Below are 16,677 nucleotides of genomic sequence, written 5' to 3'. Positions count from 1 at the left end.
GTCAAACATTCATACAGTTTTCTTCTAATTATCATTGCTTATTACAGAATGGACATTGGAATGCAGCCACAGAGGAATAAATTGATTTGGGTGGTGTCCTCCGTCGAGAAACGGGTTTTATTTTCCTAGTGGATGTGATAGAAAGTGTGAGGAAGAGGCAGGGCTTTGAGGAATAATTGCAGAGGAAGGGCTCTGGGAATGTTGTCTTTAAAATGATCGCTGCAAAATAAGAGTGAAACCAGCGGGCGAATACACATCTTATTTTTTGGCCACTATTTTGTAGACTCAGTAGCTGGTAATTGGAGAGGGAGCATACAAAGCCAGGTTGGGTCATTCATCAGTTGCATCTATATTATAATACATTTAAAATATAGGTAGGAGATTGCAGTGTACATATGATGTATGACTGCATTAGAGTTTGCATGAGAATAAGCAGCCTTTGTTCCCATCAGGGAATAAAGCATCCATCAGTAGATGTGGGAAGTCCTTTCATTAATGTGAAGTTTAAATCCTCTGCATGCAGTGCCTTTTCTCCACGGCCTAACGTCATGTTGTCAGTTTCCTATTGTAGTCAGGCACAGTGAGAAATGAAGGACTGGCAAGGACCGGCTAACTGTGTGTGCAGATGAAAGAACAGAAAGAACATGTTTTGCATGAAGTGATCACCCCCCCCACACACGCACACACTGACACACACACACACCCATCATTACCACCCTCTCCAGTGCTTGGCTGCCTGATTGTTCAATGACTGTTCCTTACAGATTTATCAGAATTACTTTACATATTGCCAACATGTTCAAAAGGTCTTTGGATTGATTAGATCTTTGATGCAACCATTGTTTTCTGTGACTTGTCACTGTTGGTGATGTCAAGGATGATCCAAGACCTCCATGACTTTGGACTAGAGCATGGATCACGCTGTATATTTCTGTCTGAACCCAACCTATGTTTGAGAGCATGACATCCTAACCTGTCCAGACAAGCTTATAGTTTATCATTAAACAAAGCAAACATTTAAGTGCTTCAGCCTTCTAGCCTGAAGTTTGAAGTTTCTATAGACTTTTTGGATTATTACAGAAAATAACCTTTGTGACAAACAATGGTTTATGAGATTTAGACGTTGTGTTCAGCAAGATAATCTTCATAAGTGAGCACCACTTTTATGATTTTTGAACCCCAGATACAGTCGCCAGAAGTAAAAAGCTTTTGTTAGGCTATAAACAACCTACACCAAGGTCCCATGACTTCAACATCACCACTGTTTCCAACTTTTAGTTTGATTTATAGCACTTGCGTCTACAAAATCCTTTCCTCTTAGTGTGACTTGATCTAGCTAGTGATCATGGCTGTGTCAGTGATTAGTAATCAAAGCTGTAAAGACAGGCGAGTGACTAGATTAGTCTCTGGGATGATATGTAAAATCCCAGACAACCTCTGTAGTTTCACTTTACCATTTGTTAGTAACCTCCTTTTTTAAGAATTCAGTTTTCAGTTTGTTTTTATTTGTATAGTGCCAAATCACAACAAAAGCCATCACAAGACACTTGACAAAGTCAGGTACTATTACTATTATTATTATAGAGGAAAAATCCAACAAATCCCCCTTGAGCAAACACTTGGCGACAGTGGGGAGGAAAAACTCCTTTTTAATGGAAGAAACCTCCGACAGACCCCGGTTCTTGGTGGGCGGCCTTCTGTCTCGAGAGGTTGGGGTGAGTGGATAGAGGAGAGACAAAAGTAAAGAAAAGCAACAGGACACAACAATAAATAATTAAACACTGGACAGAGTGATGTGGCTGGTGACTGCTCATGAGAGGGAGAGAGAGAGAGAGCACCCAGTTAGTGAAGCGTAATGGTGGCATATCGATGCATGGGGAGAGAGGAGAGGAGCTCAGAGCATCATTGGGTGACCCTCAGCAGTCTATGCCTATAGCAGCATAACCAAGGGAAGGCTCAGGGCCAGCCCTAAATATATAAGCCTTATCAAAAAGGAAAGTCTTAAGGGTAGAGAGGGGTGTCTGCCTCCTGAACTGAGACTGAGAGCTGATTCCACAGGAGAGGATCTTGACAACTAAAGGCTCTACCTCCCTTTCTACTTCTGTAGACAGTGAGTTGAAAGATTCAGGTGCTAATTCTCTGCTGGGTCATCACTACCAGTGATGCTTTTCACATAGCCACATGGTTTTCACATTGTCATTCGATACACTGTTGTTATTGTTAAAAGTATTAAGTGTAGCTGCTTTAATGGTAACTTTTTTGGTTTCTATTTACTGTATTTTCAATAAATTTCAGTGCTTGAACTTCGATCTGTGAGTTTCAGAAGTTGGGGTTTCCATATGACTACAACATACTTTATAATTCACCAAAAAAAGCTAAAATGTTGTGCTTTGGATGTAGTAATGTAATGTACGTATAAACAATGTGCAAGGTAGGACATTGTCTACAACTTTCAATTATTTATGACTTTAGTTACCAAAAGAGAATTAGTTCCCAGGTCTTGGCTTAACCCAGCAGCAAGCTTGTACTCCCTTTCCTTTGAATGTTAGCTTCCAACAGTCCATGGTCTGTGGCTGGATGCCCTCAGGGAAGCTCATGGCATAAAATGATTGAATTCACCTTTGACAGAGCAAATTGCATGGGGTGTATGTAATGTGCAGTGCAAAACTGAGTATAACAGTGTTATACGAGAAGAGAAAGATTTACATCTGTGGGGTCTCATTTGAGTGAAACTTCCTGTGATGTCTCTCGTTTAAAATGGATCTGGAGAGAAGTCACCATGCCTGGTACTGGAGGGACAAAGGCAACCTGTGATAGATAGGTCCGTTCACTAAGGGAAGGGGATAATAAGAAAAATGAGAGTTATGCTATTATACTTAGGTGTGTTACATGTTGTTGCCCCATTTAGTGAATGTTCTCACTTTATCTGCTGGTGCTATAGATTTCTCTAATAACATAGTTAATAACATAGCTTAAATTTACAAGCTGCAAATATTAAGATTTGCTCCGACTAAATGCAAAATGTCATATTTGTGGATGTTTGTGTATCTTTGTGAATGTGTGTTAATGCACATTCAGTACATGTTTTCATTTGGCACACCCCCGGTTCCTTCAAGTAGAGGAAGCTTCTCCGTCAACCAACTCGTGCTGCGCTGGAGATCAACTCAAACTCTCTCACCTCAAACCAGATTTAAATGTGGGGGGAAAATGTGACAAGTGGCAATGTGATTTAGAAAAAAAGAAAGAAAGAGAAAAGGAGAATGCAAAAAATAAAGTGATAGAGACAGGGGGAATAAGGGAAATGGGATTTAAAGTTAAGCCAAAAGAGAAGAAAGACGATATAAACAGCGGAGGCCGTATTTCCATCATTTTCAACTTTACAGGCTCCATCTTCCTCTCTCTGCACCTCATCCATTCAACCCCAATAGTGTGTGCCCAGTGAAGGGGCACTATCATGTACCCACACACTAATTAGAACAGTCAGCACAGCAAACTCCACTTCACTCACCACCAGGCTCACAAATTACACTTGGTGTGTTTGTTATTTTTTGCTCTTCTTTAATTAGAAGAATTACTCAGAGTCGCACACTGAAGGTTGGTGAAATCTCCCCCTTCTGTTGTACTCTCTATATTGAATAATCATTCCCCCTTTCACAGTCTGAGATTACAGTTTAACAACACTGAGGTCTTCAGAGACAAATAGACTCGTACTAAATGTTGTTTCTTAGTAAAACTGTTTGAGTCCTTCATATGAATTTTAATTATAATTAATTAAACCATTTCAGTTCTAAAGAAATTCTTCGAGGATGCTTTGTAAATCAAACTGCAAAGAATATAAATTAGTTTATACAGAATCTTCTGGTTATTTTTCCTCAAGCAAAGCAACAAAAAGATTTTTTTTTATTTATTTCTCTCTGTACAGGCTTAGACTTTGTTTTAGCTTGTCTTTGTGGATGTGTGAGCTGCTGCCAGTTCCTTTTGCAGTTTTTTTTTTTCCACTGCAAGATGAAAGGTTTACGGTTTAGTCTCTTTAACACTCAGCCAAGCCACAAAGCAACTCTGGGGGAAGAGGAAAGCAGGTGAGACAGGGAGGAGAGAGGGGGGGAGATGTGCTGTAAAAGGAATTGTGTTGACAGTGCAGAGAGACAGACGAGGAGGGTGGTACGTGCAGATGCAGAAAGGCTGGCACTGTGGTGACCTCAAACCTCGTTATATGAAAACTGCTCTCAGTCAAGTCTTCACATTCTCCAGCACAACTGGGACACTTGCTGGAAATGCATGTTGCTGTTGAATTTATTGTTGGTGTTGAAAAATGTGCCTTTTCAATGCTGTGAGTGCCACAAACCAAGTGTTGTTCACAACAGTTTTGGGCTTTAAGCACACTTTTACTGGTAGGTATCTCAAACTATGTAAAGATTAAACCATAATTCAACAATCTTCATGGGAGAATACCAAAGGCTAAGCGAGATCATGTTTTTTTGTAGTCACGGTGATCTGACGTTTTACGTGAAATGACCAGTGATTTTCTGATACAATCTGTCTCTGCTTTCTTTAATTTACAGACAAAATCGTGTCAGAATCAGTAAACTGCTAGTGAATTATGAGCTATGTTAACTGCTCTTATGTTTATGCATTACCTGAATATACAGTGCATGAAAAATAGCTTTCATTTTAAGATATAGTATAACCTAAGATCTTACCTAACCCGTATTCACAATGCAGCTTATATGTCCCAGTATTACCCTACGTGTCTGCTTGACTGTTATCTATATGTAAAAATAGGTGGAATTCAAATGCCCCATCACTCTGTTTATGAAGTAGAATATGTAAAGGCTTTAAGCCAGTGACAGCGATAACAGTTATGACTTTTCAAAGGGACTTAGCTAATAGCTTTAGCTCCATTACCATTATGGATTTCTTACGAGGGGCCACTTAGTGTTCCACTATGATACATTACAAGCCACTGTCTCTTTTCCTCCTCTGTGTGTGCAGTAAATGCATGTATCCATTTCTGTAACATCGGATTAATACACGGCATAAGGCACAGATATGTTTGGATGGCTCCTTATCACAAGTATATCAGTGTGAATAATGTGTGTACGAGGGGTTGGGAGTGGGTGGGATCATAGTATAGAGGTGGTGGCGAGGGTGTTGAGGAATGATCTCACACAGAAATGCTCCATAAATCCCTCTCATAATTGTTTCCCTACTTGGTGTGCAGTCTTGCTCCATAAAGGGGCAAAGCCAAGGGTGCTCTAAATGTCAGAGGAGCAGCGTGCTGATGAATTACCTTTTAAAGATATCTGAGAGAAGCGCGTTTCATGTGAAAGATGAGCCCAACACAACACTCGGAGGCCCTTGTCTTTTTCTCAACTGTCCAGAGAAGTCACGACATATCCTAAGTGAATAAATCAAAGAGAATTAGTTTCCTGTGTTCTTTTATCTCTGATGTGCCCATTTGTCTGCAGAGATCACCTGCAGATGTGTGTCTTTGTGTTTGTGTGTGTGTGTGTGCACGTGTGTGTTGGACTAACAGTAGAGGTGGCTCACATATAATAACTTGTAGCTTTTGTTATAAATGAAACTTAAACGACAAGGCCGGTCATTTTTTAAAATTAACAGTATTTTCAACACTCCCCATTCAGAGACTAAAGCCGTTTTCAGATTGGTGCGGTATGCGCTGCTCTCACCGCTGCACAGGGGAGAAGGGTGGTTGCTAGGTGGCCAAAAAGCCTTCCAGGAGGTGCTTAACAGATATTAACTAGTTTTTTGAGCAGTAGACTTGGATGCACAATGTATCTATTTATAGGTCAGTGAAAAGCTCTGGTTTCAGTTGTATTGATGATGAGGAGGAGATGAGCTGCAGCGAAGAAGAAGAAGAAGAAGGCATGGGTCCACCAAAATCAGCTTCTCCTACATTTCCTTTGTGGTCTGTCAGGTTCTTTGCAGTTGTAACAGAGTGCTGCGCCCAAGTTGAGCCATTTTAACTTCAGCGCAGGGCACAGGGATGGCACATGCAACCTTGCGCTACGCTCAGCTCGGTGCAGCGCAGATATGTTCTTGCATCACACGACACATAGAAATGAATGGGTTCAATAGCGGAGCGTAACTCCAGCCACGTGCTATCTGAAAACGGCTTAAAACCATTAAAAACACATCAGGGTAACGCACTGCTGCACTGGGTGACACTTCATTACAAAACCCCAGACAAAGGGTCAGATTGACATGCGAGCTCTTTGCTTTGTTTACAGTACATTCCACTCACTACTCATGCTCAGGCCTGGTGTTTGCTAATACAGAAATATGCAGTGCACAGGTGTGTTTCACTGATATCTTTTTAATCTTTTTTAATAAGCTGATCTAGGACTGTCACACTGCTGGACATTAACCATGAGTAGAATCAAACTGTTGGTTTTAGTCTGTATGGGGAGTGTTGAAAATATTAATATAGAAGATGACCAGCCTTATCCTTTAAAACTAGCCAGATTGCATTTTAATATAATGAGGACATACTGTACTGTCAATAAATGTATCTGGCAAGTCACAAAAATGTTGGTACTAATCATATAAGTAAATCATTAAATCAAATACTTAATAGTTAAATAATTATAAAGTGTTCATTGACAGTGTATTTCATTTGTTTTCTGCCATAATATTCACAAAACTTGTGTCTGCTCCTGCAGCATTATTAAACTTTTCTATGGTTGCGTTTATGCAGTGGCAGCACTTGGTTGAAAAGGAAAGATCATGGTCTGCTTTAATACAAAGTTTACAGATATTTGAAGCATTCAGTCTTTTCATAAGCAAAACCAAAGAGCTTTTGTTGCCTGAATTCATCCTAACCACCTCCATGCGACTCTGGTGCAATAGATAAATGTATGACTTCATTCGCTTAACAAAATGTTCACTCCCACTGTGAACATTTTTCAGCCAGCTATTACGTTTTTCACCACAGCATAACTGGGGAAAACGGTTTAGTGCTATGTAAATGTAATATGTAGGAGACAGGGTTGAAGAAATGATGCACATAGATCACTTCTACTAGCAGTAGATAGATCAGGAACACACATGTTCAGAACACATAGAGCACACATCACAGCTGAATGTGTGTGTGTGTGTGTGTGTGTGTGTGTGTGTGTGTGTGTGTGTAGTCATGGGCAGCAATGCGGCTGATAATCTGTCTTGCATATGCAGAGTTTGCTTAATACCTTGATGTTAGCCAAGGTAGCTGAGATGGTGCTAGTTATAAACAGAGGTCACAGGATGTCTTTTTGCCTTTGGCCTTTCTGGGACAGCTATCATTACAGACCCAGTGCCTCTCCAGATAAGAGTGCCCAGGACTTCAGAGCACACAGGCTGCCGCTGCTGCAACCCCCCTGCGATAGCTCATGCCTAAAGGATGATACTTTTTACAGATTAATCAGATGGCTTTTTGACCATGCAGTATTGCACAGCCCAGATTAAATTGAAATGCACGGTTTGGTTCTTTGATAAACTCCTTGCAATCATTGGTAAAATATAGCCACTGGTCACATGGAAATAAATTCAAGTCATGGCAGCAACTGTAGCAAGTTTGAAAATTCATGGTCCGAGTCACTAATTTCTCTCTGGTTCACTCTTCAAGTTCTTCCTAAGCAATGGATAAAGGCGATCTGACATTTGTTACATTATATAAAAACACTTCCAATAATAAATTTTTTGACCTCAGTCATGTCTGGTTCTGACATTTTTGACATTTTCTATTTAGCAGTGAAGTGAAGTTTTTGTTTCTCTCTCTCTCTCTCCTTCCCTCATGGGTGAGAAATTGCCTTTTTCAAGCTGTGAAAGCAGCCACTCATTCGTGTTAATTTCTGTGTTGCTTTCCATCAGTCCCCCCCCCCCTCTCTCTAGGTTTTATGTTTATCTCCATCTGTAGGGCTGCCTCTATCCTCCTCCATTCTTCCTTTATGTTTATGTCTATGAATTCTGAGAAAAACATGTTGAGGAGCTCCCCTTGGTGATGCCAGCAATTTGGCTTTCATATATTCCTATCCTCCAGACACCACTTAGTGCTTCTGTAGTGAGTGTGTATGCGCACGTGTGTTTGTGTATATTTGTTTTACAGGATGCTAGAGACTAATGAAACTTAGAATTTGTTTTGAGCTACAATTTTGGAGAGAGTTTGGCAAGGTCGAGCGGCACTTTCAGCTGACGCAATATTATGTTTTTAGGTAATGCCAGCGTGATAGTGATTCTTCAGGAGCTTAGAGCAAAAGAAGGTAAATAGCAGGTGGGGGAAGGTTGGCGCAGCGTTTCTTACCTCGAAACTGGCAGCTCGGCAAAGACTGAGCAGTAATTGAAAAGCATGGGAAAAGTGGATAAAGATCGTTTGTTTGTGTGAATTTCAAACTGGGGGCTGAGGAAAGCCGGACTTGTCAGTTCAGAGGCTTATCTAGCTTTGGTTGGCTGAGTAATTAAATCAGCAGCGAATGAAGTTCTCCTCAGCTCAGTGCCTCATCTTGTTTCCTCTTTAATCAGGTGGCTATTAAACCTCTGATTGCACTCCCCATCTTTTGACTTCAGCTTAATTATTAAACACAGACTGAGCGCATTTTTGGTTTGTGCATGTGAATGCATATTGTCTCATGCTGTAAAGACAGAAATGAACATAATGTGCATCAAAATGGAAAGAAATAGGACAGTGTAAATACAACATGAGTTGCATGAGATTGAGGCAGAAAGGAAAGAGATGCACGTTGATGCCATGGTAGTGTTATTTCACTTCTCGTTGACTAGATGATGAATACTTCCTCCACAACCATGAATCCATTTTACAGAGCACCGCTGACCTGTGAGATATGTCTGTGACCTTAAATTTTAACTCACACAATTTAGTTGCACATGCACAAGCAGACCAGGTCTTTTTCTCTTTCTTGTTCACCCCTTTTCCCTCTCTTTATTCTTCCAATCACTGAGCAGTCCTCTAACACGGAAATATTTAGTATTTTTATGCTTTCAAAAAATCAGAAGTGCCTTCTGCCTCCAAATGCTGAGAGTGACGCGACCTCCTCCAAGGTCATCTATGATTCTGTCTTTGCACTCCTCACAGATAACCCAGACTGGACTATCTCCCTGCTCGGGTGGCCACCGTCAGCCGAGCTTCCTACATATACCCATTGTTATGTACAGCCTTCAGCTTACTGCAGCTGGCACAGACAAGGTCGTTCAGCAAGGACAGTCGGTGTTTGGGTTACTGACAGCACAACCCTAGTGTTTTGCACTGTGCTAACACTATATTTAGGGCTTATTACTTGAGAAATTGTTTATTTTGACAGGCTCACAGAAATCAGTATTGTAAAACTGGGTGGAAATCGGATTATAAAAAAAAACTATTTTCAGCGCCTGTAGTTTAAGCACTTATTGCTTTTTTTTTTTATGCATACTTTGAGGGACTTGGGCACATAATCAGCAGCTAATTTGCAAATCTTCTCATTTTTTTCAACTTTATATAACCAGAAGCATATTCTGGGTTGTGCTCATGTCAACAGGACCTTGTTTGCTAAACACTTGGGTGAACTGAACAGTATCCCCTAGCAGAACCAAAAAAAAAACTTTGGATTGATGTTAGAATCTAGGTGAAAGTCTGTTTAAAGTTCTTGTTTTGAAAGAAACTATCTGAGTAAATTGGTCAACTTGAAAGGAAATGCTGGAACTCTGCCTGCCACGTCACCATTGTTTGTGTGTGTGTGTGTGTGTGTGTGTGTGTGTGTGTGTGTGTGTGTTTTCCCATAGCCACAGACATCTTAAATGAATTCGCCCTGCCACGGCACCATTGGTTGTGTGTGTGTGTGTGTGTGTGTGTGTGTGTGTGTGTGTGTGTGTGTTTTCCCATAGCCCCAGTCATCTTAAATGAATTAAACTGGACCCAAGCCCTGGAAAGGGTCTTCATCGAAAACCGTCGGGAGGACAGTTCTCTGCGCTGGCAGGTGTTTGGCAGTGCCACGGGAGTAACACGATACTACCCAGGTAGGCCAGAGGGCAATGACTCAACAGTCTGCCTAACTCACAGCAAGATAAAATCTAAATTGACCCCAGGGCCCCTCGGCTGCAGAACTTTGGCAGTCTCTTATCAGATGACTGTACTGGTAACTCAATGGACAGAATGAAATTACGATTACTTTAATCTGATCTGAAATATCCCACGGTCAACTGTACAGACTGTAACTTATTTTCTTGCTCCCTCTAGCCACTCCGTGGAGGGCACCCAACAAGATTGACCTGTACGACGTCCGCAGAAGACCATGGTAAGTGCCTTCTTTATAGACACCTTTATAGCATTTATGGGGTATCTAGTCTCAGCATAATTTTGTTTCTTCTCAAGTTATTAATGTCTATGGCCATTTGAGGTAGAGTAAGGACAGAGCAACTAATATACTCATCATTTTACAACACTGAAGTAATTTTTAGAAGCATCAGTTTGGACTCTTTTGCGGTATTAAATGATGAGAAACACCATCACCGTCACCATTATTGTCCTGTAGCCCTGTCTTAATGGGGTTGCTTAGTCCTAAAGAAGCCCCTCACTCTTTCTATGAGCTGAAAACTGTAAGAAACCCTCAGCATGTCTGTGCCTTATAGACAGTTGTAGTTTGATGTGTTCTTTGTTCCATATCTGGAGAAGTGTAGTAGTTTCTTCCTTGCACCGAACTACTCATCCATATGAGTATCATTAAGATTTCTAACAGTACTCCTCTCAGTACTGCTTATCAATCTGAACCTTTTACTCCTGTCGGTTGTTTTTTTTTTTGTTTGTTTGTTCATTTTGAGAGCTGAAAGGTACCAAGTGTGAAAACACCCTTGGTAAGATGTTGGGTCACCAGAACATCTTCACTGCACATCAAGCCATTCAGTGACCCCTCTTGTTCTATGTACAGGGGCACTGTAATCCTGGAAGAGACCACTGATTTATTCCGGTTCTTCCTTTAACTTGTCTGTACATTATAATACATGCATACTTTTAAACTGTTTTGACACCAATAGAACTTTCAGAGTGCATAGTGTTAGTCCAGATGTGTGTTAGACAGTGACTGTGCACTCAAAGCACAGTGCAGTTGCAAGCAGACAACCTCCAACCAATACAAACAACAGCAGAGTGAAAGTGTAGAAATTTAACTTGTCATTGCAACAGATGTGCTGTCAGCAGTAGTTGTGTCCTGCAGTCTTAAAGTTGACAGTTTTATGTGATCTGAGTCTGTGCACGTGATGTAAAAACACTTGATTTTTCATCCGTGTTTTATAATGAATGTATAAACCTTTGTTGTAATGTAAATAATTTGAGGTCTTTTCATCTTCATAATGATACTTTATGCTCACTGTTGGTGTGAAAACGAGTAACCACTTATTGTACATGGATTAACAATTTTAAATTATTACACACACTTTCTTTACTGCACAAGTAACATGCTCTGTGCATCAACGCAGGTGCTATTAAAATTTTTTGACAATTTATTTACTGTATATATTGGAAACGCATTTATAAAAGGACAGTTTTAAAGAGAATTTTCCTAAACTGGCTGTTTAAGCCATGTCTACTCATTAAGACGGCCACATGTACAAGAAAGTCTTTAATTCTTAAATCCAGTCTTGTATTAAGATTCCTGTACAGTGTCTCTAGCTCCTGTAGACCTCCTGTACACTACCTTCAGCTTGCAGCAAAATAAAAGAATTGGATCAGATTGGTTTCCTGACCTGTATTTATCTTGAAAGTGATTATGTAAGATGTATTGCTGTTTAGTACAAGGACAAAACAAGATAGGGGCTAATGTTTTTGTTTAGGTAGCCACCTTTGCCGGTCCTTGTACCGAGTACCAGCACAGGCAAGTTTGACAGGCTGGACAGAACTGGGTTACGTCGGGCCAAACAGCCCCTCCACCCAAAGGCCCAAGCTTCCTGTCCACCTTTCCACATTCAATCTACCTGCGACTGTCACATCAGCTTTGTGGCAGCCTTGCCTGTTGCCTGGTTACAGGATGGAGTGAACTGGACATAATCATGACAACAGTGTTGATTAGATCTGACCCCATTTTCCATCTCTGTCTCAGGCCAGCTCAAAGTGAGTGGCTGTTTCAGGTCAGGCCAAGCTGTCAGATGAAGTCAACAAGCTCAGACCAAACAAATAAGAGATTACCTTTGCATTCTGGTGAAGCTTGTATGAAACTCAAGATTCAAAATACCAAGGCTTGATTAAACTGGAGTCTGAAGGAAAATGAATACATTGATCATGAAGCAAATTGAATGTAAAGCCTGTCATTTGATGCCCTAGTGGAGTTAAAAAGTGCAGGTTCAAGGTTCAATTTACTGACCCACAAAAACATGAAAATTGCAGTGCTGCCATTCTAATCAACTAGCACTGATTACCAAAACAGGAAAGAAATGCACTTTAAATACAACTATAGAGTGCCGGAGCAGTAAGTCTTAAAACCTGGAACTTAGATAACATTTTTGCAGTTCTGGTCCCCTTTCCCTGAAGTCAGTGGGTTAGACGCTTAAACTAAAGTCTGTGGTTAACACAAGTGATTTTTACTACTTTTACATGTCTTAAAAAAGGCAGTTGTTAACAAGTGCTACAAAGACTACGGAGGTTGTCTGGCATATTAAACGTCATCGCCCCCGAACACAGAGACTCATCTACTTACTAGCCGGACTTTACAGTCTCGATATTTTTATACTTGCGCACTTGCAGACTATTCTGACACAGCCATGATCACTGGGTCATGCTAAGAGGAAAGAATTTTGTAGGAGAGGTAAGCGCACTAAATCAATTTACACTTCGGAGGCCGTGGTGGTGACCATGCTGTCGTTTGTTTATAGCCTAACGCTAGCTTTTTACATTTCTAAAATCATAAAAGCGGTGTTCACTTTTGAAGATTATCTTGCTGAACAAAACGTGTCATAAATCGTTGTTCGTCACAGAGTCTGTTTTTCACAATAATCCAAAAATCTCATTGGCTTTATATGGAAGGAACCGGGGTGATACTAACTTCCATGTTACGTCATTCCTGCGGCAGTTTTTAGATAAAACAGCATAAAGCTGCTGTTTATCCTGTAGCAAAACTATTGAAACTTTTGAAAAGAGCAGTTTATATAACTACATAAAACATTATATGATTAAAATAATTTAAAGTTTACACAGTTTCTGTCCTTCTTCCAAACATTCAACCAGTCAGTCAGTCAGTAGTCAGTAACTTTGTCTAACCTGTACCATAAATTGCTAACATATTCTAATATAATCAGTGATAACAGGTTCTTATTGGGGTAAGATATTTAGATCACAGATTGGGCCTATTAATGAGAAAATTTTAAAGGAATGTCTAACACCATACTGCAGCTAACAAGTTGTTCCCTGAAATTTAAGTTAACAATCTAGGAAAGTCTCCCTAGTGCTCTGCTGTCACAGTAGGCAACTCTATAAACACGATGACAAATGCTGGAAAACAAGGCACTGCATTAGCAGGACAAGTTAAAACAAGGGTCCTGTCTGTGATCTGTTGGTGCAATAACTGAAGTACAACCTATGTTAATTCTCTTACACATGTTTTGACTGGGGGACACTTCCCGGAGACAGGAAGGAACAAGGAAGGAGAAAGATGAGGAGGGCTGCTGATCGGCAGCAGCGTGTGACAAGGTTGGGCAGAGGTGTATTTTTGCACAGAGCAGCACCTTGTCACCCCCCTGGTCCTCCGTGTTTGTCACTGTCATTTCTGCCGAGCTTCACTTCGTGCCAGTGCCGCCGACATTCCTGTGGCCTGTTGCCTAGCAACTTGTGCCCAGTGGTGTTGAGTGGCGGGGCCGTGGCAGAGAGTGTCACGATATGTCAGGTCAGACTTGTGTCATTATAGTCTAACATGCTGTCTCCCCAAGTGGCATTTTCTGGAGAGTCTGGACTATCATGCACATTACAGAAACACTCTGCAGGGGTGAGGTAAGTCCATCATATGTGCTTATATGACAGTAACAGATAGCAGCATCTGTCACAGGAACAGTAACACATGAGTATTACCATAAGTTGTACAAGAGCAGAGATAAGCACAGCTGATGCTCCAACATGGAGTTAAACTTGGAATGAAATTTGATTCTCCTAATTCTTTAATAACTAAACATACTGTAGAAATTACTAACACTGCAGCTATTTTTTTTTGTTTGTTTTTTTTTTAACAAGAGAATAAAACTGAATGTGGACATGTTTGTGGAAACAACATTCCACAAAACAAATGGTTAGCAGAAGTCTGAGAGCCGGTGTCACTTGAAGTGTCAGATTCCATGAACGACTGAAACACATCCTATTGTGTAAACTAGTGTCAGAAACACGGCTGAGATGTTTGAGGAGATTCACTTTGTCCAGACTGCATTACCCATTAGTTACTAAAATGTGTAAAAAGAAAATCACAATAATAAGTAAGAAGTTGTTTCATAAAGTAACGTTAATATAATTGAACATAAGGATGTGCTGTGTGTGTCCCATGTTATATGAAGGAGGAACACGACTGTCTCTGTCACATATCCAGTTGTGGTGACAGCAGTGCCCAGACTGTCACGACTCAGAGCAACGGGTAATCCTGTAATCTCACTGCTCCATGAGTTACCACCCCAATACAAATGACACAGTAATGGAAGGAGTATCATATGGACTAACAAATAGTTTTATTATTATAGTTGTATATTATATTACAAACTACTTTAATGTCCACCCACACCAATATTAGACCAGTAATGTACATGTGACTGTAGAAACATAGATAAATAAATAGTAGTTGACCTCTGGCCCATAGAACAAATAGTCCACAAAACAAACAAAAGAGCAAACAAAATAAAAGTAAAAAGTGATCTCACTTTTTTGGAATAGCAATTTGATTAAACAAGTACACAAGTCAAAAACCTCATCAGGGGTAAACATACAGGTTTAAACAACATATAGGCAAGAATGACTCTACATTCATGTATAGTAGACACTGTACAAGCACCCTGACCCCACATGCCCTCCCACACATTTTTCTACTCACAAACTCACAGATACATCAGACTACTTGGGCTGATATGCCAGATAAATACCACTATAGCAACTGGAATACACAGATTGCAGTCGCAGGAACGTGCTTCAGAAACGTTGTCTTTGGGAAAGGTCCCCCGGTTAAAGATGCGATTTACCTCAGAGAGTGAAAGTAACAGCCAGAATTTATGGCTTTTTGTAGCATAATAAACCTGTAGTTTCACTGGCAAGGATGGATGGTGGCGTGGCTGACCTGGCCTGGGCTAACCAGCTGCACTTCTGAGGGAAAGGATGGGAGGGCCACCTACCTCCACAGATGGGCTCTCTTCCCATCTCTCCCTCACCAACAGCCCCAAGAAAATTAATGGTCCAGTCAGCACACTTAATTGTCTCCAATTGCTCTGACATTAATTATTAACATTTGTCCATTATAATGTCTGTTCGTGTTATCAAGGGAAGCGAAGCGGAGGATGAAGTGAGGCAAAGGGAGAGAGAAAATTGAAGGGTGAAGAGAGAAATAACCAGAGACAGGCATGGAGTCCGGTTAGCCAAGCGTTGCAAAGATCCCATTACCTCCCATGTTCACAACAGCATGTAGGCTATATCACATATTGATTTCTTCAAAAAGTCAATCTAACCTCTTTGTAAATATTATGACTGCTGGTCAATCCTCGAAGCTGAGGCTCCTCAAAATACCATTCCCAATATCTAGACCCTTAAGCTTTGCCTCCTCCATCTTTCATTCTTTCCACCCCACTTCAGGGAGAAACTGAGACAAAGAAAGACTGGTGTGTTATTGGTGAGACTGAAAGTGACACAAGGCCTTTTCAGTTTTACTAGGAGAGTCCCAATCAAAAAACTGATGACATTTCAGTTTGAGATAAGAAGACACCGCAGGAGAGTTTTTGTTCCACTTGTAAGAGCAACAGTGACAGAGCAGTGTCTACTAATAATGTGCACTGATGTATTTCAGTATGACTAATATGTATGATAAACTTGCATGACAAATTCAATATTCTGTACTTTTTTTTTTTAAGAAAGAAAAGTGGCAGAAAAAATTGAGCATAAAATTTTGCCTGTCTGTCTTAGACATAACCAAAAATATGGAAATGTTGAATGTTGGTACCAACACTTCACATAATCAACAGAAAGCAGAATAAATAAATGACAGACAACATCTCTTTCTCCTGCAGGCTCTCTGGGCACCACCTCATATATTTTTATCTTAATTCAATCTTTATTCGCCTGGCACATCCACAGGAGCACTAAGAGGGTAGCAGTCCATAAAATAATAAGCCCATCAGCACAACACAAATCCACACATACACACACACACATGCTAGCGGTTTCTCTTTGTTATATACAGTTCTCCCATTATGGTGTGGTTACTCTGCTAACATCTCCCGAACATGGCGCATGCATATTTGAGCTCACACTGTGAAGAAGAAACACACAGCACAGAAGGTACTGTATTTACATCCCACTCATTATGTATATGTACTGCACATGCAGCCACAGTTCACAACATGAGCATGAACACACAAGTCCAAACAAACAGTAAGCTTTTTCCACACACTTACACTGTAGCATGGTAAAATGAGCCCGAGCCACTCCATGCATCATCCCTGTGTGTATCTATAGCGTGTTTTTGA

The 16,677-nt window shown here is 40.6% G+C and overlaps 1 protein-coding gene across 1 annotated transcript in view; it reads left to right on the top strand.

The window, feature by feature from the left end:
• Positions 1-16,677, top strand: part of LOC109959020 (voltage-dependent calcium channel subunit alpha-2/delta-2-like) — a 123,998-nt gene that overhangs the window by 85,904 nt on the left and 21,417 nt on the right. The window contains exons 7-8 of the mRNA XM_020598072.1: positions 9,874-10,005; positions 10,226-10,283. Of these exons, the coding sequence (XP_020453728.1) occupies positions 9,874-10,005; positions 10,226-10,283 (190 nt within the window). The remainder of the gene's footprint in view (positions 1-9,873; positions 10,006-10,225; positions 10,284-16,677) is intronic.

This window comes from Monopterus albus, unplaced genomic scaffold (genome assembly GCF_001952655.1).
Source record: "Monopterus albus unplaced genomic scaffold, M_albus_1.0 scaffold36.1, whole genome shotgun sequence".
Lineage (NCBI taxonomy): Eukaryota > Metazoa > Chordata > Actinopteri > Synbranchiformes > Synbranchidae > Monopterus > Monopterus albus.
The sequence above is the reverse complement of the archived record's forward strand: the minus strand, read 5'-3'. Positions and strand labels throughout refer to the sequence as shown.